Source organism: Suricata suricatta, chromosome 8, assembly GCF_006229205.1.
Source record: "Suricata suricatta isolate VVHF042 chromosome 8, meerkat_22Aug2017_6uvM2_HiC, whole genome shotgun sequence".
NCBI classification, from domain to species: domain Eukaryota; kingdom Metazoa; phylum Chordata; class Mammalia; order Carnivora; family Herpestidae; genus Suricata; species Suricata suricatta.
The window spans coordinates 53468932-53493254 of NC_043707.1; the positions used below are offsets into that span (position 1 = coordinate 53468932).

General features: G+C 37.0%; 1 protein-coding gene across 1 annotated transcript in view; it reads left to right on the forward strand.

Moving 5' to 3' along the window:
- The window catches only part of VAV3 (vav guanine nucleotide exchange factor 3), a 350308-nt gene that overhangs the window by 293743 nt on the left and 32242 nt on the right, over window positions 1-24323 (forward strand). Inside the window, exons 21-22 of the mRNA XM_029947164.1 lie at window positions 15944-16009; window positions 21561-21595. Of these exons, the coding sequence (XP_029803024.1) occupies window positions 15944-16009; window positions 21561-21595 (101 nt within the window). The remainder of the gene's footprint in view (window positions 1-15943; window positions 16010-21560; window positions 21596-24323) is intronic.

Below are 24323 nucleotides of genomic sequence, written 5' to 3' on the forward strand. Positions count from 1 at the left end.
ATAATTGTCTTATGTGTACTTGTAAGCCATCAAAGGATATTTTTTAGCCAACAGATTCTTATTTAATCAACAGATTTTTAATGAAAGGAGCAGTGGCACTTTGGGAAAACCTGATTCAGGTCATGCATCTGTAGCCAACTAACTGAATGGTTTGGGTCAAGTTACTCCATCACTATATGGCTTAGTTTCTTCATTTGTTACATGATAGGGACAGGACCAGAGCACTGCTCACCACTCTGAGTCATCTGGGGGCTTTGCAGTAATGTCAACACACAACCCCACTTCCAGAAATTGGGGTTCTATTGGTTTTGGTTGAATCCAACAATGAGTAGTATCTATAGAACCCTTGGTAAATGTAAGCCACTGACCACGGTGATCCAATTGATTCCATGAAGTTATGGCATTCCCAGCTTGCTTTTGTCATTGGCAGCAAACCAAATTATTAAGCATAGCTGGAAGATAAGGTGTTACAGTGAACTCAGTACTTGGTGTCTGATAGTTACCACATAAAGGGAACATTTTCAAAGAATATACAATTAAAATATACTTGAAAAAACTTTATACTGAACTTGATATAAGTATTTTCTTTGACTCAAAAAGACATTTCACATCTTGCCATCTCTAAGCCATCATGATAAGATCGGCTTTTGTTTTATAGATCGTACATATGGAAGGTACATTTAGGGACCTGATCTGAATGTACACTTACTGGCATGATTTAGAGTGACATGTTTTAAAAATTGCCGAACAAAAATCTTTACTCCTTTTTGGGGGTCTAAATGTGTAAAGAATACTGCTGATTTGATCCTTTGAAGTCATGAGAGTTTATAGGTGTTCTTACAGTGGACCCAGGTACATTAATTTGTCAGTATCCATATTCAAAGAAGATAAGGACTTGATGGTTTGCGTCCTAAAGGCTGAGACTTCTGCACTGAGAATGTGCACTGATTTGGTCTCATTTGAGGTTGCTCAAAAGTCGCCCCAAAATAGCAAATTGTTTTTCTTTCCTGTGTTAGAATTGAGAAAATGTAGCTTATTTTGCTGAGTATTAGTTCCTGACTCTGCCATCTCTTGGCAGCAAGACCTTAAATAGATTACCCTCAGTTTTATCATCTGTAAAATGCATACAGAATAAAATAATGAATGAAAGAGGTCTTGCCCAGTGCTCATTAAACAGTAGCTCCTATTATCTATCCATCCACATACTAAATAAAATTCTTACTGTGTGTCTGACTTTGTGTTTTGTACTGGATGATCACAAAAAAGGGTTTCTAACCTTGTGGCTTAATGACCCTCAGGAGCGCTAAATGCCCAGGACAGATGATGCAGCTAGTTTCCATATTGAGTTTTATATTAACGATTTTGTAATCCTATTGTTACAAACACATGTAAAGTTAAAACTGTGGGTAACAATCTAGATTATTATTGGGATGTTACAGTGGCTTTGCATTTGAATTTCAGAAATGTCTTTTGTACTAGTTAAGTGCTTTGACTTATTTGGAAATTTTCAAGAAATTATGCTTTTTAAACTAAACTGTTTTCTCTGTTTTTCAAGTGAGTCACTTCACTCATTAGTGTAGAAAGTTGGATTTTATTGTAGACTGTCATGTTTTCTACATACTCTATATCCAGAGAATACAAATTATCCTCTACTCTCTATCAGGAACTTTCTATGAATAGCTATTATAGTCTGGTCTGTATTATTATTATAACAACAGTAATTTCTAATGCTATAGAACTGAGTGGGTATCTGCATTTTCATTATAACTTCTTTCAAACAATGAGTTGACAATTGAGCTGTAAAAATATTCTCTGTTCAGTCTTTGCGTTGAAGGGATTCATTCTGACAGCTTTTTCTTTTTGTCTTTGTTGTCATCTTCTTTCTCTTTCCTTGAAACTTCTATAAAATTATCTTCAAGTGAAATGAATGTAAAGTAGGAAATTGGCCATTTAGCGTACGTTTCCTACTGCAGGTGTAAGGCATAGTTTTTACAGAGAGTAACAACATATGGAACCATTCTGATCATGTCACGGAACTGATGATAAACCTGTTGCTTTAAGTCATTTGCGTATGTGGTAATAAGGACTTAATGGCCAAGGAGAGCTTCCTTCATGCTGAAAAGAGACTATTCCTATTAGAAGTTTTATTTTCCACAGAGGGATACAGATTATACTTATCAGAGAGGGAGAAAGGGCAAGAGAAAGAAACAAGCAAATGTAAAATCATGTGGTGCCATTTATGGGTTTTGTTTTTGTTTTTAGATTTTCTTTTATGATAAAGAGTTTTATTGTGTTTTCTTCTTAGAATAAAGCATATGTAACAATGAGGATCCTGTGCTTTATCATGGGGTTTTATTTGCTCCTTTGTCATTTATGAATACCCAAATGTTCCACAGGGAGAATTTTGTAAGCTAATTGGAACCAAAAGGCAATTATAAGCAGTAGAACTGTAATCAGTGTGCCAAAAATATATATTTTTATCCACAATGAAAGTTAAATAACCTAGAAAATAGTTGTGATACTTCACACTTACAAATCATGCATCTACATGATCTTTATTCTAAGAAGTGAAAATGTTTTTACACACATTCTGATTAATTCACAGAAATCTCCATAACGAGGGTAAATTAGAATTGTGGTTTTAAAGGGCCAGATTTGTCATCTGTCTATGTAAGATGGCATTTGTAGAATTAAAATTAGACTCTCTTTCAGACTTCTGGTCTCCTGCCTCAGTTCTGTGTGGTAAACTATCCTACCTTTGTTTTGGGAGAGTTGGTTATAATTTCTAACACCTCTAAAGAAAACAGATTTTTAAAGGTAGTTTGTTTCCTAATTGTTCTACCAAACAATTAGGAAACACAACATTGCTTTACATAGAAGTTTTTCCTTTTTGGGGCACCTGGGTAGCTCAGTTGGTTAAGCATCCGACTTCAGCTCAGGTCTTAATCTCACAGTTCATTGGTTCAAGCCCCGGGTCGGGCTCTGTGCTAACAGCTAGCTCAGAGCCTGGATGGAGCCTGTCCCCGATTCTGTGTCTCTTTCTCTCTCTACCCCTCCACCGTTCATGCTCTGTCTCTCTCTGTCTCTCAAAAATAAATAAATGGGGGAAAATATATGAAAAAAAGTTTTTCCTTTTTAATTTTTAACTCTTTGCCTCAAAAGAAAAACTAAAAAGTCCGAGAATCAGTAAAGCTTGGAGAAAGCTTGGGAGATTCTCCAGAGGGAAGCCTTCCTACTCATACTGCCTCCATAGGTGAGGAGCCTGGGGGAGGGGTGGTTCTCAGCTTGGGCAAGAAGGTGTGAAATTCCCCATTGCTACTATCTAGCCCTCAAGCACCATGGTGATGGTCAAGCTTGCATGCAGTGGGCGGACCCTTGTCTTAGTTTACCATGTTAAGAAATTTTACTTTCCATATGCCTGCTATATTGATGATCCAATTTTTTAACAGATATATATTCCTCCTTTTAACCTGGAAAAAAAGGGTTCCATTGGGAGGAATCTTTTTCATAGGAGACCTGTTTTTTCAGACCTTTAGCCATTGATACATAGTTTACATTCTGCCTGAATTTTCCCTTCTACCTCCCATTCTTCTTAGCTAACTACTTCTTTACCATCAAAGCCCGATTCTGAGGTCACCTCCTTTGAGGTCTTCTCCCAACCAGAGGACTTCTGTCCTGTCACTCCTAGTGTATCTTTATGGTCTGTTCATTCTTCTCCCTGACTAGCTAGAGCACCCTAGCAAGATACGACCCGTGGCTTTCATCTCTTGAGTGTCTAGTATAAACTAGAATAAAGCTGTTCAGAGCTGTTGTTTCTATAATGTGTTATTTACAAGTTTTCAAATTTATTGTTTACGAGCCCAAATAACATGAAGTTAATCCATAACACTTTATGATGTTATGTGAAAGACCATTAAAATATTCATTCATCTTGTCAGATATACATTTATCTTTGTTCTCTCAGAATAGTCTTAAAGCTATTTAACCTTATGTCCTCAAATTCCTCATCTATAAAATGGAGATTTTAATACTTAAATGACTCACAAAGGTGTTGTAAAAATCATAGGAAGTAAACTTGAAAGAAAACTGAAAAGGAGAAAAAGTGTGTTTCTGTATGGCTAATGATGTGGAAAGATATACTTCATTTTCCAGAGGTGGGAAAATGATTCTTTTTTAAATTAAAAAAAATTTATTTTCTCCATGTTTAATATGACTAGTCTCACTCTGCCCTCCTAATTTCTGTATTCAATTCCTGAAATTTCTTTCATCACATATTAAACTTTTTACTCATAATTAAATATAAAAGCACAAATGATAAATTCTGAAGGGAACAGTTAATGTAAACAAATAGGTAAGATCATGAGCCCTTTCCCAGAGCAAGGTGGGATGAGGCAAGCCTAAGATAGCCCAAGGAGAGTGAAGGAGAGCTGGGAGGAAACGGAACGGGGGTTTACCGAAAACAAACTTGGCTTCGGGAATAGTGTGCTTGCTTGTGGACTCAACTGTGGGAACTGTTGACCTTTTGTGTTGAGAGCCTTAAGCAATCTGTCGTGTAACACAGGCCCTTCCCAGAAACCCTCTGAGGTTCAGAAAAAGAACTACAGTGGAATGGAGTTACAAGGTCTTTTTTCCTGACATCTCTCCCTGCAGCTTTATAGTAGCCAAATCATTTCAGAGGAGACTTTTCCATTGGTCTACATTAAGATTTTTTAGGTTTAGACCACACAGAATTTTGTAGAACTATATATTTTTTCTCCTGATCTAAAATTCAGGTGTCAGGCTGCATCATTATAAGAGCCAGGACAACAAAATTTTAAAGAATAAAAATCTTCAAGAAAACTGATTCTTGACACCAGAAGGCTCATTGCTTTGGCATTATACACCATAGAATAAACATCTCTGGGAACTGTTTTTCCCCATTCAGGTTCCGACCACACAGCATTTCTTTGTGAAATCCCAAACTTATTCTTTACCATCACAGTGATACCTTTTTAAGCAGTGCTAGAACAGAGTTTTAAGGTGTTCCCCAGTTGAAGTTGGCTTTGCTTCTAAGCTGCCTCTCACTGCTTACCCGTCCCTTCTATAACATCAGGAGAAGCCAAGGCAGAATTGAAATTGTGGATGTAGGGGTAAAAAGCTATGTGAAAATTGTGCAGTTTATTTGGTAGTAGTATGTCATGCAGTCATGAGACCTTTATTTTGATAGGTGTTTACCTCAAAATATTGCATTAAATCAGGGTTTCTAATTACAGGGAAGAAGAAAAAGGCAGAGCGTGACTAATAGAATAGAGGAGGCCTGGGAGAGATGATTATAGACAATAATAGACATTAGTGAAGGCCCGTAAGGAACATTTTCCCTGGGTGAATGCCACCTGGCTTTGATTGAATAGATCATAAACTGAGTTTGCAGGAATGTTTCCAAGTGTACAGACTGTATTGTGGGAATTGGCAAACCTCCTAACAAAGTGGGTGAGGTCCCAATTGTTAATTCTCAAGATGGGCATTTTTGGTTAACAGCTCTTAACTTGTACTTTGCCTGTGTTTGGTACTGGGGAAAATGTAGGTTATCATGTACCTAGAGGAGAACACTGCTGTCCAGGAAGTTTAGACAGTGAAGTATTACCTCCTTTTATCCCAATAGAAAGTAACATTATTAAGGGGACAGTTGTGAGAAATTCTGTTGTGCTACTTCTTCATCCATTATTTTATTACCATATAAGCCGCATTCTGCCTTAATTACTGCAAGAGCGTGTCAATCACAGAATACTTTCAGTGGACCATCAATCTGAAATTATATCTGATATAACTGTTGTTTTGACACCACAAGTGGTTTCAGTAGAGTGTACACAGTCATATGGCCTTAAGGCTTTGTTCCAAATCATATATCAAATTATAACATATATTGGATTTTAATTATTCATGGTAATCTGAATTCCTAAAGAGTGAATGAATAAATGTAGTTGCTAAAAAGTCAATCCTGTGTACACTGGAAAATAGAGGACTTTATGCCAAGTTAAAATGAAAGTCATTTAGGACCTGAAATGTCTTTATCTTCTCTGTAAGTGTAACCAGATTAAATTACTGACGTAATATCCCTAATTAAGAATTTGTGGATCAAATACATCTTGGTAACAGTAAGTGACTGGAGAACTATAGGGACTTAGGAAAAATGCTCACATAAGCATAGTATTTTGGTGGTAAAAAGCTCAGAAATCCTTGGGTCAAACTCTGTCATTTCACTGGGGAGAATATCGAAGGCATGAAAGGTGAATGACTTACTCAAGGATCAGAAGGGCAGGAATAGAACATCGGGCTCTCAACTGTCTATCCATATCAAATCATTACCTCATGCATATTTTTCTCTAATCCAGAATTCTGTAAAAATCTATGAAAATAACCAGATAAAAAGCTAATTAAGGAAACATTATCTGAATGAGATCCATGAAGATGGTAACCAGGTTTACTGAATTAAAAAAATTTTTTTTCATTTATTTTTGAGAGAGAGAGAGACAGGGTGAGCAGGGGAGGGGGCAGAGAGAGGGAGGGAGACATAGAATTCGAAGACAGGCTCCAGGCTCTGGGCTAGCTGTTGGCACAGAGCCCCACACGGGGCTTGAACCCACTGATCGTGAGATCATGACCTGAGCCAAAGTCAGACGCTTAACCAACTGAGCCACCCAGGCTCCCCAGGTTTATTCATTTTTAATCTCCTAGGATGTAGCGTAATACCTCACACTGATTATAGGTAGTCAGTACACTTTTCATTACAGCAACTATTTTGTTCTTAGTAGAAAGGTAAATTCTTTAAAAATAACAATTCTTAGAAAATTACTTAGTAGAAAAATAGCTAATGCTGCCATGAGAATTTGATGTAGAAGGTGCTTGGAGATAACTTTGGATTAAAATCACCAAGGATAGGAGAAAATCACCAAGAATAGGAGAACATTCATTGGTAGTTTGCCAAGAAAAACAAATTTCTATATTTTGGACTTTAGTCAAGCCTGGTTTACTTTTTGGGCTATATGGCCTCTCCCCAAATAGGATTTCTCCCAAGATGTGGTAAAACCTTGGTCTTCTTTCCAGATTTTGTATTAAGTAACCACTTGGGATTTGGCTTACCTACATGTGGACTGGTTTTTGCTTGCTAAATTTTTGTTTATTTCATCGAAGATATTCTCTTGTTTACTTCACCAGAAACTCAGAGTTAAGCGACTTTGATTCAGGATTACATCATGTATAATATCTTACCTAGTGAGATTTTAGAGGAAAAGCCTCAAGACACCCAAAACTAGAGAGTTCCTTTTCCTACTAGAGAAATCCAGGAACACCATAGAATATGTTTTTTGGATAACAAGAAAAATGTTCTGTAGTCTCAATCTGCTATTCTCTTCATATCACATATAATAACTGTAGAAATAACAGCTTATGGCTTTATAGTGGGGTTTTTTCTTAGTGTACATTTCACAACTTTAAATTTTTTTTAGAGTTTTTGACACTTTCTTCTGCCAAAATCTCAGTGATATAGTAAACACAAACAATTTTGTGTGCATTTAAAAAGACATCACATATAATCGAGGCTTTTGCCGTGTTTTGATGATTTAATGCAATGATAAGCCCTTAGAAATTGGAGATAAATTTAATTTCAAAGGTCCTAGGCCAAGATGCAAGCTTTTAAAAGTTATCTGGAATTCTAAGCCTATGATAGCCACTTAACTGCAAATGAACTAGGCTAGGAATATGAATTTTATATAGTCTTTTGAAAAACTTCAGGAATTTATGCCTCGGACTAAAGTTAAAAATTGTATTCTCTCTCTCTCTTTTTTCTTTTATAGTTTATTGTCAAGTTGGTTTCCATATAACACCCAGTGCTCATCCCCACAAGTGTCCCCCTCCATGTCCTCTACCCCCTTCTCCTCCCCCCACTTCAGCCCTCCATTTGTTCTCAATGTTCAAGAGTCTCTCATGATTTGCCTTCCTCCCTCTCCCTAACTCTTTTTCCCCCCTTCCCCTCCCCAGGGTACTCTGTTAAGTTTCTCCTGTAAGTCTTATGAATGAAAACATATGGTGTCTGTCCTTCTCTGCCTGACTTATTTCACTTAGCATGACACCCTCAAGGTCCATCCACTTTGCTAAAAATGGCCAGATTTCATTCTTTCTCATTGCCATGTAGTACTCCATTGGATTCATATACCACATCTTCTTGATCCATTCATCAGGTGATGGACATTTAGGCTCTTTCCATGATTTGGCTATAGTAGAATGTGCTGCTATGAACATTGGGGTACATGTGCTCCTATACATCAGCACTTCTGTATCCCTTGTGTAAATCCCTAGCAGTGCTACTGCTGGGTCATAGGGGAGTTCTGTTGTTAATTTTTTGAGGATTCTCCACTCTGTTTTCCAGAGAGGCTGCACCAGTTTACATTCTCACCTACAGATCGTATTCTCTTTTGACTAGCAAATGATAAAGGCACATGGCTATGGTGTTGTTCATGTGTGCATGCTAGAGTATTTTGGAATTCTTTGTAAGGACCATTCAGTATAACCCTTATGCATTATGCTCGGCAAATTTTCAAGTTGTTCACTGATGGAAAAATGCATATCTTACTCATCATATAAGAAACAGTTAATGATAAAAGAATGTGTGTACTTGCAAGAAAACATGAGCACATTTGAGATAAAGAAATGGACTCTCTGATTGTAGTGTTTGTGGTTCAAGATTATGAGAATCTGTGTTACTGGTGGCCTAGCAAACTTGTCTAAGTATAAGGAGGATGGTGGGATTATTCACCAGGCTAGACATTTCTATATTGATAACACATGAATAGCCAACAACAACAAAAATTTGAACTCAGAAAATTGATTGGAAATAACCAAAAAGCAATATTGTGGAAATAAATAGAAATATGTTACTTTTAGCATTAATCAAGTGCTTTCACACATGTTAATTCTTTGATACTCATGTCATTCTAGTGAGGCATGTGTGGCAAATCTTGTCATCATTCTTGTTTTACCATTGAGATTTGCCTAAGGTTACACAGTTTTCTTTATAGCAGAGCTGGAAATACAGTTACCTCTTCCAATGCCACGTCCCTACTGTGTGGTAGTGACTTCCTTTGTTTTCTAAGAACCAGCACTGATGTGCATCTAACTGATAACAATTGTTACGGTAGCTGGCAGCTAGGATCGCAGATGGCTCCTTACCAAAGGTCACTTTCGGATAAGCTCTTTGTCCTGGTCTTCTTTCCCTGTCCTTTGCATGCACTCACAAAGCCTTTCAGGATAATTCCAAAAGTAGTGCGTGGTACAAACTACCCGTCATCTATGCATCCACCTGGTCAGTAAACTAATTTGGATATTTGCCTGTATTCCCACAGTTCATGGCTACCCCGTCTGTCTTCTTTCCCCACATTCTCAGGCTGTCCGTTTCTGACAGTGAGAGAGGACTGGGGAGGGTGACAGTTGTTCTGGCCATTACCCATTGTGATAAATTGCATAGTAATCTCCACAGCACCTTCATGCATACGTTGAAAGTGTTTAGGGCATTGTAACTGGGGAAATTTTCCAATCTTTCATAAATAACCATTAATCTGTCCCTTTTAAATTCAGCTTTCCACATCTGTTTCAAATTGTTCAGTGTGATTCCAGGAGTGCATTAAAGCTCCAATCCAGGTGGTATTAGGGGATAAATGAGCCACAGGGAAAAGACACTCTGTATTTTTCTTACAGCAATTCTTGCTCCTTTTTTTTTTTTTTTTTTTTTTTTTTTTTTTTTTTTTTTTTTTTTTTTTTTTTTTTTTTTGCGAAGTTAGGAGCCAAGCAATTTACGATCAAGATTTTTGGAGGTTATCCTCTGTCATTTTAAGCCACCCTTGTCTATGGGTTTTAAAAGGCAGCTTCAGCTGTGCCGTTCTAGCATACATTAATATTTTTCTCTGTAGAGGTAGACGTAAATATCCTTTCTATGAGCAAATTTAAAATAGTTTTAATTCATTACGGTTCACTGTGAATTCTTAAAAATGACTTAACCTAAAAAAAAATCAGTTAGATATAAGGAAGTGTCTGACTGTGCATTTATATTTGTGATCAGGAATTTCAGAGAAAGTTATCAATAATTCTAGTTAGATACATTTTTGTAAAGGAAGCAACTTGCTTTTCAGGACACAAGCCACTATTTTATGAAATATTTAATATTTTTTGTGTGTTTGCTCTACATTTGTTTAGTGAAAATTATAAAAGTGCATCTTTTCTTACCGTATATAGCCCATGACTTATTTTCTCAAGTACTCTCCAAAGAAAATACGTTCGTTAGAATGAACGAACCTGTACTGTGTTAGATTTACACAAGTCTCCTCACATAGTTTAGCGAATGCCCTACAGTGTGAATGCATATGAACATGGCCCTGTATGGTGCATCAGATGACGTGTAACTATGAAAGAGGAATGTTTTCAAATTGACCTTGAAGATGTTAAGGGACTCCCAAGAACAAATGTTAGACAGGAAGATAACTAAAAGATTTCCCATCTCTGGCATTTGTAAGAGGCATAAAAGGAACAAGTTGATTATCTCACCCAGAATACCGTGCTCACACCGGAATGTAAAGAAGAAAATTCAGCTGCATGCCTCTCATCAAAGTTAGTAAAAATTTCACAGATAGATCATCACGTCAAGTGCACAAAACCATTGGCTTTGAAAAACGGTTTATTTCATTGCTGCAGTCTGGTGTTCCATCCACGCAGAGGGGATTGTCAGCTGCTCCGCCCATTAGCATTAATGAATTATCAGTGCACGTCCCACACATCCACCAGGGAAGCAGAGACACTCCTCCTACACATTACTTTGTTTTTTATTCTTCCAAATGTTGTAGGATGGTTATTACCTTAATAAGTGGAAAATCATTGACTACAGCACACATTCTCTCCCATAGCTAGAACTGACAACTCACAGGAATTAGTGAGGAAATGTAGTTTTATTCATCTGTTAAGATATGTTACATTATCTCTCACCTCTTTGTCATCTCAGGGATGCCTAAGACCATTAAAGAAGTGTAACCTGCACTGCTAAGGCATTTCATTAAGGAAAAAACAATTCCGGATGACCTTGGTAGTCTGTTGAGTGAAAATTTCCTTCCCCTGAGAGAACTCCAGTAGTGTTCTTGAAATTCAGTGAAAAAGAACAAAATGGTTTTTGATACAGTAACCATATGTCCTGGTTTACTCATAACAGTCCCAATTTATACCTTTTGTCCTGACATGGTTATTAATCACTCCTCTTTCCTCTCAAACGATCATGGTTCGGGTGGAAAATTGCATGTTTACCCTAGTTTTAGAACCTTTCTTCCACCACTCTGCCCCTTCCCCTACTGTCTAGGACAGTTAGAGTTCCCATTCATGCTTTTCATGTCGAACGTTGGTTTTATAAGGGAAGAAAGACAAAAAAAAAAAAAAAAAAAAAAAAAAAAAAAAAAAAAAAAAAAAAAAAAAAAAAAAAAAAAGGTAGACCAGTCCATGCACCTTCAGAAATTATAAAATTCATTACTGTGTCTCTTACTCTTGGATTCCGCAGTGCCTTCTTCAATGCTCTGCTGACTTATATAAAATGTCAGAGACCAGTGAGGCAGTGTCACTATAAGAATATTTTCATAAAGAAACAGCTTAATGCTGTTCAGTGCTTGACAGTGTAGAAACCAAGTGTGGTATGTTTTATTCTTTTCAGTTAAGAGGATTTTGAGATCATGCTGCTCATCGACATGGGGCTATCTGATTGGGAAATCCTCAAATTACAGACATTTATTAAATGCTTATTGTGCAGTTGGCACTCTCGTAAAAAAAAAATGACAAGACATTGTCACAGCTTCAAAGAATTCAGTCTAGTAATGGAGAAGACCATGCAGAGCAAGAATTGTGTCCCTGTGCTGTGGAGTACTCCTAGGATGTGAAGGTGCAGTAGAACAGGGTGAGGTTACATCTGCACCTGCAGACTGATGATGGTTTCATAGAAGAGATGTCAGAGTAGTAATGTGTGAACCAAGCTTCGGTGGAGGAGTGAGTGAAAGTATCATTCTGTATATGAGGGATCCTGTGTCAGTTTTGTTCTGGGGACATAGTGCGATGATGTAGGCCAACATGCACTGTCACAAAATATCACTGCTTCTCTGGAACTCTGCTTTCCATAGATGAAGACCATTTGCACCTTTTCTGATGAGGAATGTGAATTGACAGTTCACCATTCTTATGATAGCTATCATTTTCCATTTTGTTGATTTATCTTCAACTACAGTTTTGAAAGACCATCATAAAGCTCTCTCTTTGCCTTCTCCCCTGCAAAATCGACTTCTTTCCTTCATTGTGCTCTTATTTTACCTTTTAAAAACAATCACCCTTATGCTTTCCTCTTCTGAGTTGTCTCTTGTGTACGCCTCCTACCCCCTACCCACATACCCATTTATATTGTACTCAAGTAGCATTGCAGTGCATTTATGTAAAAAGGTCTGGCGAGGCATACAGCCCCCAAATATCCTTATTTACTTGTACCTCTGTGTCATGCCTAAAATAAAGAAAGCGTTCAGAGGATGCAGTCGAATGAGAATTATACTTCATTCCAACCTTACAGCTACTGTGTTCTCATCACCCTGTAGTCTGTTTCTCTCCTTCCTCTGGTGCATCCTTCCTGCCTTGTGGTTACACGAATTCCTGTTAAGTTCTGTTTTCTGTCGTCTTCTGTCTACAGTTTCTTCTATGATGGTCCTACTCCATTGACTTTAATTTTCCCCTCTGTATAATTGCCATTAAATCCAGGTTATGTGCTCGGATGGATTATATCATCACTTCCATTCCTAACTCCCATGGTCTTCTCTTCCTCACCCCACTCCTCAGGCTCTCGTGCGGTCATGTCTCCAGCACTGGCTCGCTCTCCTCCTCTCCTCCTTTACCCTGATTCAGTTCCCTAATGGTATTCTCCTCCTCTCCTCCTTTACCCTGATTCAGTTCCCTACCAAGCCATGCCTGCATACAAGTCAGCTTGCACATGGATGCCAGTTTACTTCTTCTAAAAAGAAGGAACCCTTTCACTGAAGCCCCCTCACCAGTGATAAATTCAGATGTCTCAGTCAAAGCAGCCCCCTGCAACCTTTTAGCTCTATTTCCCTCTGTCCTCCTCTAAGTCTCATACTTGTGTAGAGAGGCATTGCTGACCTCTGAAGTTAGAACATCTGAATTTGAATTCTGGTTCTGTCACTTGCTGGCTTGATCATGGGGTAGTGATTTAACTTCTCTGTGCCTCATTTTCCTCACCTTTAAAATGGAGATAGTAATTTTGCCTATCACAAAGGATCATTGTAAGGATTATGAAATGCTCAGAGCAGTGTGTAGCATACACTAAGGGTCCAATAAGTATAAACCATTATTAGACTCTATTTGTGTTTCCTATGCACAACTCATATTTTCATATCCCTATGACTTTCTCATGCTTTATTTTGTTTTCAAGAATGTTCTCCTCTATTTCCATCTCTGTTCATTCAAACCCTACACATTTTTATGTTCATATTCCCTCTCCCTCCTCCATGTGGCTTTCAGGCAAACTCTTAATATTGAAAACATTTCTCCAATTCCCATAGCCTTTCTCCTGCACCTAACAGTATTTAGCCTTTTCCACCCTATGTTATAATTAGGTGCATATGTATCTTTCCTCTGAAAATATAGGGGGAAATAGGAACTGATTTATGAATTTGTAAATTTTAATATTAATATTAGATACTTATTTGTATAATAAATGAATGAATATTCCTTGATCTGCAAGTACAATACAGTTTTTAGAAACTTGCCCAAATTAACATCTTTGCTTATTTCATTGATTTCTCTTTGTCCTAATCCCACTTTACCCCCTTTTCTGCTACACTTGCCCCCTTTCTTCCCCACTTCCCTCCTGCCTCTTCCCTTTTCTTCTTCTCTTCCTCCTCCTCCTCCTCCTCCTCCTCATTTTCTTTAATTCTGTATTCCCACTTTGTAAAATTTTCTCAACAACGCATAGCCAAGCTGCCCAGGCACAAAGGGATACTGCTTCAGGAGGGAAATATTTGATCATTTTTTGTTACTTTTCTTTGTCAAAAATGATTGAGCATGTAACATCCAGTCATAATGCTATGTACCCATCTGCGCTACTAAGAATCAAGCAGTCGTTAAATAGCAAATAAAAATAAGCCCAATTTTTGGACAAGGAGGAGTGACCTCTCAAGAACTTTTAAATTCCATGTTCTGATGGTTGGTGTGCATTTTGAGTATAGTTTGTCTTTCCAGAAAACAGTTTAGTGTCATGAGATTATTTTGTTTTTGAAGTAAAACAGAATGTTACATGGTTTTAGGTGTGCAACATGGTAATTTGACAGGCCTGTGTGTTGCCCTGTGGTCTCTACACTTGTAGCTACCATCTGTCACTATACAACACTATTACAATACCATTGACTGTATTCCCTGTGTTGTACCTTCTGGTGACTTAACTGTTCCGTAACTGGAAGCCTGTATCTCCTCCTCCCCTTCACCCATTTTGCATATCCTTCCACCCCCCCTTCCCTCTGGCAATGACCAATTTGTTCTCTGTATTTATGGGTTTGTTTCTGCTTTTTGTTGATTCATTTGTCTTTTTAGAGTCTACATATGAGTGGAATCATATAATATTTGTCTTTCTTTGTGTGACTTAATCTGTTGTCAGAGATGGCACGATATCATTCATTTTTATGTCTGAGTAATATCTCATTGTATGCATACACCACATCCTCTTTGTCCGTTCCTCTATCAGTGGACACTTGGGTTGCTTCCATATCTTGGCTATTGTAAATAATACTGGAATAAACATAGGGGTGCACATATCTTTCAAACTAGTGTTTTCGGGTTCTTCGGGGGTTAGTGCCCACTAGTGGAAATTATTGGATCATATGGTACTTGTATTTTTTAATCTTGTGAGGAAAATCAATATCGTTTTCTACACTGTCTTTACCAATGTACATTCCCTGATGAGTTATTTTTAAAAGAGGAATTTGATCAAGGGTCTTCAAAGTAAATTCTTAAGTATTTTTTTGGTCCACTTGGTGCTTGTTTTCCTTATTCTGCCAATTTCTTTCCCTCTTTTCTCACTTACAAAGTCATTTTGACGTATTATTTCCTCTAAGATGTTAATTGTCCTCTTTCATTGATCAGTCTCCTACCCTTTCTCCTATCTGAAAACCACCTAAAATACCATATCATGTTGTTTTCCATTTCCATAAGTCTTGAAATGTCTTCTGTCTTGTTGGAGGAACGTTCTTATGAGCTCTGTGAAAGATGTCAATAGTAACCATTTAAATCACATTTCTAGGGGCGCCTGGGTGGCTCAGTCTGTTAAGCAGCCAGCTTCAGGCTCAGGTCATGATCTCATGATTCGTGGGTTCGAGCCCCACTTCAGGCTCTGTGCTGACAGCTAGCTCAGAGCCTGGAGCCTGCTTCAGATTCTGTGTCTCCCTCTCTCTTTGACCCTCCCCTGCTTGCACTGTCTCTGTCTCTCAAAAATAAATTTAAAAAAATTTTTAAATCACATTTCTAATTGTGAGCTGGCACAAAACCAATGTAGCTACTTGCATTAGTGAATACAAAATAGAAAAATCAAATATGCTATTATCTCTTTATAGGATTGATGAGTGAAAAGTTCACAAGAATGAGTGGTAGTTGAAAAACCAAACTTGAATTCTTATTTTAAAATTATTATCTAAATCAATATGTACAGTTTAATAATTTCAAAACCTCTCTGCTTCTGCTTTCCATCCTGAACCATAATAAGTAAATGCTTAGGACTGGATAAGATACGTAAGTAATTTTGAGGATCCTGAGTAACAACACTATGTATACACCATTATGAGATTATCATTTGTGGTAAATAGGTTTTCAACACTGGTATTTTTTTTTCCTAATTTAGGGTAAAAATTTAGCATCTGGAGAGGTTGGATTTTTTCCAAGTGACGCTGTCAAGCCTTGCCCTTGTGTAAGTATGAGTATTTTCTTTCCACCATTTTCTGGTTTTGACACTGTAATTAATTGCGCAAGAATGTACAAAGGATATAATCTTGTCACTCAGTAATTTTATTAATGTTTTCTGGAGGGATCAAATTATTTTGGCTGTATGGTAATATCAAAATTCTAAAATCACCATGATTCCGTTCCATTAAAGATATTTTTAAATGATATATGCAAGGGGAAAAATTCAAATAGAATTTACAAAATTGAATTGTCTACAGGGTGTTAGAAGGAATAAACCAAAGCTACAGATTAGATGCATTTTCCCATGGAGGTGAAGATGGTAGGATTTAACTTATTCCTATCCATTTTGGGTTATGGAGAGAGATTATACTTCAACCAGTGTGTTTGAAAGCATAATAGAAAGCATGAAGGTCCACAGATTCTTCAGTCAAATCTCTAAATACATTTGTCTGTGCTGTAGTTTGTCATTGCTCTTTCTTTAATGTGATAATGGCATTTTCTGAAAGCATCAAGCACGTTAGATAGGTACCAGGAGAATGAATAAGTATTTACTCATATATTATGGATGAATATAACATAAAGTGTACATTCTGGTACTTTATTAGATTTATAAATTTCTGTTGAAGGTGACATTTTACCATAATTTGGTGTTTAGGGTGGATTTTTCTATGAAACTTTTGAAGTTCTTGATTTGAAGTAAATGAAATTCCTTTACTAATATAATGGAGTTAATGGTTTAAAAAACTCTCCTTAAATTGTCTTGCTTGGTATGAAATTTCAGTCCTGTTTATATTTACAAACTCTTTTTAAGGTTGTAGTGTGAATGTCTGCCATCCTTTACTTCAGAATGGTCTGTAGACCAATTTACTGTACTCATTCCAGCTTCATTAATTTCAAAAGCAAAGGGAACCAAAAAGCATTTGCTATTCTGTGCTGTGATCTAATGTCACATGTTTTTATCTAATAATCTTTAAAAACTGTTCAACTTTGATACCACTCTTATTTAATTTTGTAAGTAAAATCAGTTTTTAGCTAATTTCCTGTCATTTGTGTGAACAAGATTCAGGATTCCTATACTTAATGATATTTATATGTAGGCAGGTAGCAGGAAATCTCCTTCATTCTAATATTAAGATGTTTGCGGGGGAGTGCCTGGGTGGCTAAGTCAGTTAAGCGTCTGGCTTTGGCTCAGGTCATGATCTCATGGTTTGTTGGTTTGAGCCCTGCATCAGGCTCTGTGCTGACAGCTAGCTCAGAGCCTGGAGCCTGTCTTCAGATTCTGTGTCTTCCTCTCTCTCTGACCCTCCCCTGCTCACGCTGTCTGTCTGTCTGTCTCTTTCTCTCAAAAATAAATAAAACATTAAAAAATTTAATATTAAGATGTTTGGGAACCTAAAGACATCAAATTGAGAATATTAAACATTTCAAATATCAAATGCTATTATGCTTGTACAGCCTCCTGCATATCACATAAAATGAACATTTGAACTTTTATTTTAGGCACATTCTGGCACATAGTAGATATTTAATACATGGTGTTGTGTGGATGAACAAAGGGTTGAAAAGGCAAGACAAGTTCCCAGCTGAACCTAGGTCATTAACAGTGGTAGACAATAATTATATCAGCTTATATTTAATGGTATTTGGTGTTTCTGGAAGGAAAAACTTGTTCAGGACAGGTACAGATTGTTTCTAGATTGGAGCCTCATTGCACATGGTCCTCAAAGGATTTCTACAATACATCTCCAAGGAATATAAGTTTGCAACATGGGATCATCAAATTCCTGATTAAACAAACCATCTTAAGCAAAGTTCAGCAGAAAAAGTAAAATTCAGAATTAAACACACTAAGACAGACACTGTAATTATCAGATACTAAGTTCAAATTTTTATATTTAATATGGTTGAAGAAATAAAGAGAATAAAAGTCTAAGAAGAGAACAAGTCACTAAGTTAACTGGTTATATATCACAAAGAATCAGACAGAGTAAGTGAAATGAATGCCTTAATGGAAACATTACATGACATGCTAGACATAATTGGATAGAAAATTGGAAGACAAATCTGAAGAAACTTCTCAATGAGTAGTCCAGAGAAATTAAGAAATGGAAATCTAACAGAGAATGGAATAACAAATCTCGAATGCATGTTATTGAAGGAGAAAATAGAGATAATTGTAGAAAAGCAATATTCAAGGGGCACCTGGGTGGCTCAGTCAGTTAAGTGTTTGACTTCTGCTTAGGTCATGATTTTATGGTTTGTGAGTTCATGCCCTGCATCGGGCTCTGTGCTGACAGCTCAGAGCCTGGAGCCTGCTTCAGATTCTGTGTCTCCCTCTTTATGCCCCTCCCCTGCTTGTGCTCTCTCTCCCTCAAAAATAAACATTAAAAGAAAAGCAATACTCAAATAAGTAATGGCTGAACATTTTCCAGAACTTATGATAAAACCAATCTTAAGAGTCAAGAATATATAAACTTAATCAACAGCTAGATGCATTTTAGTGAAACTTGAGAACATCCAAAATAAGGAGAAAATACTAAAACCAACCTTAAAGAATGCAGATTTCCTATAAAGTGTTGATCATTTGAGTCATATCTAACAACAGCAATAATGGAGGCAGCAAAAGTTTCCATTTCCGGTAATTGTCCGGTAGCCTCTTTTGGATCAATCCTCCTACAGAAAACAATCATAAACCCTGAGCAAGATATTAAAACAACAACAATCTGAAGGCATTGGCTAAGAGAAGAGTTGACACTCAGAAAAAGGGGATGATGCCAGGTTAGTGTCCTGGTTTTAGGGTTGGCTTGAGGACAGATACCAGGCTGTGCCATGCAGGGTAACTAAACTTCAGATAGAAACCTCACAGTATCACTAGCTTGAAGAAGCAGAGTGTGGAGTTCAACAGAAACATAAAGTGGAAAGGACAGTGTCAGAGAGGGAGGAGCCTCAACTTCTGTGTTATAAGCTTTGTGTCAGTTTTGCCGCATGGTACGGATTCCCAAGGAGCTCAGTTCAGGCTAAAAGAACTAAACTGAGAATTCATCTGCCATTCACTGCAGGGAGATAGTTTGTGGTTGGAGTTCAGCCAAGTTAACTGCCTGCTTTAAGGAAAAAATCACTCTTTTTCGAAGCATCACAGAATCCAGAGCTGCTACAGCATATTGTTCAAATTGCTCAAGATACTGTTCCAAACTACTCAATATATAAAGGACCAGGAAAACACAAACTATACTCAAAAAAGAAAAGGTAATCAAGAGAGAACAACCTTGAGATGTCCCAAATGATGGAGTTAGTAGGAGATTTTTTTTAAAGTACTTATAACTAGGCTCAAGGACATAAAGGAAAATATGTTCATAATGAATGCACAGGAAACCTCACCAGAGAAATAGGAACTATTAAAAAGAAAACTAAATAGAGATTCTATAGCTTGAGACTTTAATATTTAAAGCAATAAGAATCATATGTTCAAACATTTGAAAGGAAATTAGTCAACTTCGAAGTCTCTCTCTCCTCCACCAGGTCGAAGTAATGACATTTCCAACCAAACACAGAAAGTTCACTTCTAACTGTCCCATCTAACTTGGAAGAAGCACATATCTTATATATATCACTGTACATGCGTGCAATATTCCCAGTAAATATTTTTAAAAACTGTATGACCATAGCTAAAGTTTGACAGTGTAAACAGCCAGTAATGAAGGTAGAAAAAGGCATTAGAGAAAAATGGTCAAGGATGAGAATACATTCAAAGATAGGAGACTACCCAGAAGAAAATCATCTATAGTTTTATATAAGAAAAGGTCCCAAAAAAGAAGTGGAGAGGGCCCATGACAGATAGAAAAAGACAGGACCCCACCCTGGTAATGGGCATAAGTGCTGAGAAGAGAGTCCTGGCACTTCACACTCAGAATACACTCACCAAGGAGTGAGAAAGCTCTAAAAGACACATTGAGATGAAACAACCACGAGTATCGGTTCTGCTTCAGAACGTTAGATAACCTGTCATTTTTGTGGCTCTCCAGCCTTTGCCACAGGAATCCATACAATCACTGAAGCTCTTTTCCCTTTTCAGTTCCCTCTTTGTTTTGTTGGGTTTGTTTTGTTTTATTGTTGGGGGTGGGGGGTTGTTTCTTCTCTCTAGGAAGAAAGGTTGGCTTAGGAATAAGCATGCATTTATGGATCACCTAGGTGGTTCAGTCATTTGAGCTCAGATCATGATCATACAATTTGTGGGTTCAATCCCCACATTGGGCTCTGTGCTGACAGCTCAGAGCCTGGAGCCTGCTTCAGATTCTGTGTCTCCCTCTCTCTCTGTCTCTCAAAGATAAATAAATGTTAAAAATTTGAAAAGGAATAAGCATTCATTTAAAGAAAACAAAGAGGGAAAAGGAAGGAAGAAATACTTTTCCATCAGTTTCAGAAGCCATGTATATCTTATTTTTTAAAGAGAAATCGTTGAAGATTGATTACTGTTTGGGAAAACAAAATGGTGTAAGAAAAAATTTGCAGGATTTGAATGGGTGTAATATACTTTAAATATTATACTCTGTGTATCAGGATTTTATATGGTGGTGAAATTAAAAATGTGATCCATAGTATAGAAATACATAAATATTAATAACTTTGGAGATATTCTGTCCAGAAAAATAATTTTGCTATATATAACTATTATCTTGGAAGTAGTAACAACCCTTTATGAAAACTGCCATAGCTAAGAAACATATTTACGTTGATCAGAACTCTGTTACAAATTAAGGATAACAGTATTTTTAATCACCTAGTATAAAAAGGCCCAGGAATACTGTGGGATGTATACATCAAAGACTCAGATAATTCATGAAAAATCTCCAAATACAAAACAGTCTATCTGTACTCCTTGTCTTAGGAATTTATAAACTTTGTTACCCTCTAATAGTATGTATTTCATTTGTTATTCTTTGAATATTAATATACCTTATTTGAGTTGTTCATTTTCTAGTTACAGTCATCAACTAGAAGGGTTTTTTTCTTTTTTCTGTCTTAATTTGCATAGAGAATGTCACATTGTTTGCTTTTGCAAATCTCCATAGAAGAGGCAAAAATGAGTATTTCCCATGACTTTTCATCATCAAAAGGTTTGCAAAATCAGAGTTTAGAATTTGTGTTGGAAAATAAGAGTCTATATCCAATTTATATTGTTTATATTGACTGTTTTCTGGGAAAGCAGAGTGCTATTTCAATTTCCTAACATTTTCATTTTAATTTTCTATGATAGGATTGAACTGCCTTAATAATAAATACCAAAAGCTTCCAATTCATATTTTTCCTGTTATCTCTCCCCTTGGAGGTACGGTAGCAGTAAAATGAATGAAAGAATGAATTAAAGTAAAATGAATTATTTTCTACTTATCTGACATATACTATGATGCACTCTCTATAAAATTGCCAATGGATAGTTCCAGAACTGTGCTATTTAGGGTTTTATAGAGCTGAGTCAGCTGAACTGAATTAATGATTGATTCCTAAAAGCTTCCCTTAAGTAAACTTAATCTATCTTTTGCCTTTTTATATCTCAGGTGCCCAAACCAGTAGATTATTCTTGCCAACCCTGGTAAGTATTAGAAATGTTTATGTAGCTAAGTTGAAATACCATACTCTTAGCTTGAGGAGGCCTTAAATGTAAGGGTACTAAACCACATTCTATTTCCATTTGTCCTGGCTAAAGGTGATTTCAGATACAACAAAACAGCATAATGAATTTATATATTGCTGATCTTTCCATAATGTCATCAGAGTGGGGGGTGTGTGTGTGTGTGTGTGTGTGTGTGTGTGTGTTTGTGTGTATGTATGCATACACGTACTTGATGGCAAATTGGCAAATATTTATCTTGTATTTTAGAAGAGTTAATTCCATGAAGCAGAGAAAAAAAATAACTTACTTCCCTTGTCTGAAACTAAAACTTAGCCCAGAAAGCACAGTAGATCCCAAATTGTAATATGAGAGAAACAAGATGTATCCATGTCTGAAGTTTTGGGTATGCATGGAGCCCACTTACCATGTAGAAGCTAGCCTTCTCACTAATAGAAATAAGGAAGCAGAGAGGATAGTGCTTATTACTTTTTAGACGTGATACTTTCAAGGGGAAGTAATAGCTTCAACTGGAAAAAATGTATTTAGGATCCAGAATAGTTATGGTCATCATATGATAATAGCTAATATATACCAAGTACCTACTGTGTGCTTAGTATTTTACATGTTTCGCTTTTGTTTTCCAGTATCTTTATAAGGTAGGTTGTTACTGTCTTTACAGATGAGGAAGCAAAGGCTTAAGACTTTGCAACTAGTAAGTGGTAGAGCCAGGATTCCAAGGGATCCCATCTGTCCATTGCCATACTGCCTGTCCAAGTATAAAGCATGGGCTTATTTACTTATTTGTGTTTGTTTCCCTAAATTTTGTGTTTGGCTCCTCTTAAAATGACTGCACTGTTTTCCTCTTGATAAAAAATATATACATACAAATTAGATAATAATGTACGTATAAATGAGAGATTCTGAGAATACATACTACTAGTTCAGTTTGTAGGTGTAGATACAACACCTGAGTTGCCTGATATGTTTAAAGCGTTCTGATTATTTTCTGTCCTATAACCAAAGCGTAGAAAATGCCCAGGAGCTGTAGGGCTATACTGTCCAAAGTACGGGACTCTTCCCAGCAGCCCTCTTTCCGCGGCCCCGTCATCCCAGCTGCCCTCTGTATGTATTACCTGTTTCCTCGACCTCCTCCCTGGGCTTCAGCACTGAGCTTGCTGAAGAAATTATAGCAGTCTTATGATAGAACTGGGAATCTTTGCTACATTTTTACTTAGTTTAAGACAGATTTGAGGTCAGAACCACATGGAATTAAAAGCTGTAATCCTGTCAGGAATTCTATTTGGAAAATAGAGCTGATACCGTGAATAATCAAAGTGAACACCAAGAACTGGTAAAATCATGAGAGTGTGATGATGAACTTCCTTCTCTTTTACTATTTTTCACGTAACTACACATAATAGTTACAAGGGTAATGATCTGAGAGATAAATACTAATGTGCAAACTACATGGAATCTTTTTTTTTTTTTTTTGGAAATAAACTGATATGGTAGCTAGGAACCATTCAGGGCACAGGAGATTATCTTTCAAACCCTTTGTTTTAAAATGCACTCTTGCCAGAATGTAAAATTCTACTGAAAATATAACCAGTTAGAAAATGGTACTGTTCTGATTAAAAAAAATCAAGATATTCAGAAAAGGGAATAGCCTTGAAGATAGGAGCAAATAAAGACATTTCATATTAAAATTTTAAATTTTTTTTCTTGAGCAAGTTGGACAGTTTATTCACACTAAGCAGACAATTTCATGTGAAATGCTTTCTGCTAGGGAACAAAATGGTCAAGTATGCCGGAAAATGGAAACTTTGGTTTTGGAAATACTAAGTTGTTTAGAGAAAATTATACTGAATGATGACATGTGGTTCTCAAGTCATTAAGAAGTTGCCTTGTCTATTCACTACATCTCCATGTAAAAACAACTTGTTCTCACAAGGTAAACTTTGTCTCTTGGGCAGGCCATGAAATAAAACAGAAGGGATGATTATCTTCATTTTCTTGGGTATAGAATTTTAGGGAGAAATCATTTTGCACCTCAAATCTTAAGGCATTGCTCTATTGTTTTCTAACTCCAACCAAATCCCATTTTGATTTCTGATTTTTTGTATGTGATCTGATTTTGTGGGTGGTATCATGTAGGCAGGGATGAGACATGGGGCTTAAAACCAGGGAACGGCCTAAAATCCATATGAAGAACAGGATACAGATGCCAAGGTTCCTACCCCGTTCTCCATGTAGTCAGACAACGTTTTTCCCCCTACCCTAGCAAGAGACGCTGGGGTTAGGAGGTATATTATGTGGAAAAATTGAGCCATATAGGGCTTACCCTTAGAGCAATCCCAGCAGAGATTGGGGAAGGTGGTATATAGAGTGGCCAAATTAAGGGCTGTCTGCATACTGACTGATCATAATCCAAGTTCTTTAGTACAGCTCAGTTCCAGTCCTGGGACAGCTGGGTCTCACACATGGAGACTACCCTCTCCTTGCATCCAGACAGGAATCTGGATGATTTTTCTCTAAAGAAACTGAGTAGACTCAGTAAAAAACAAACCTAAAATCTTATCATTGAGGGATTATCCTGCCCCATGAAATCACATTCTTGCCAAATGATTAGGTTCCTACCTGGCAAGTCTAATTTGGTGCCTCTACCCACACCGAGATGCCTCTCTCCTAAATACACACAGACAGCAAA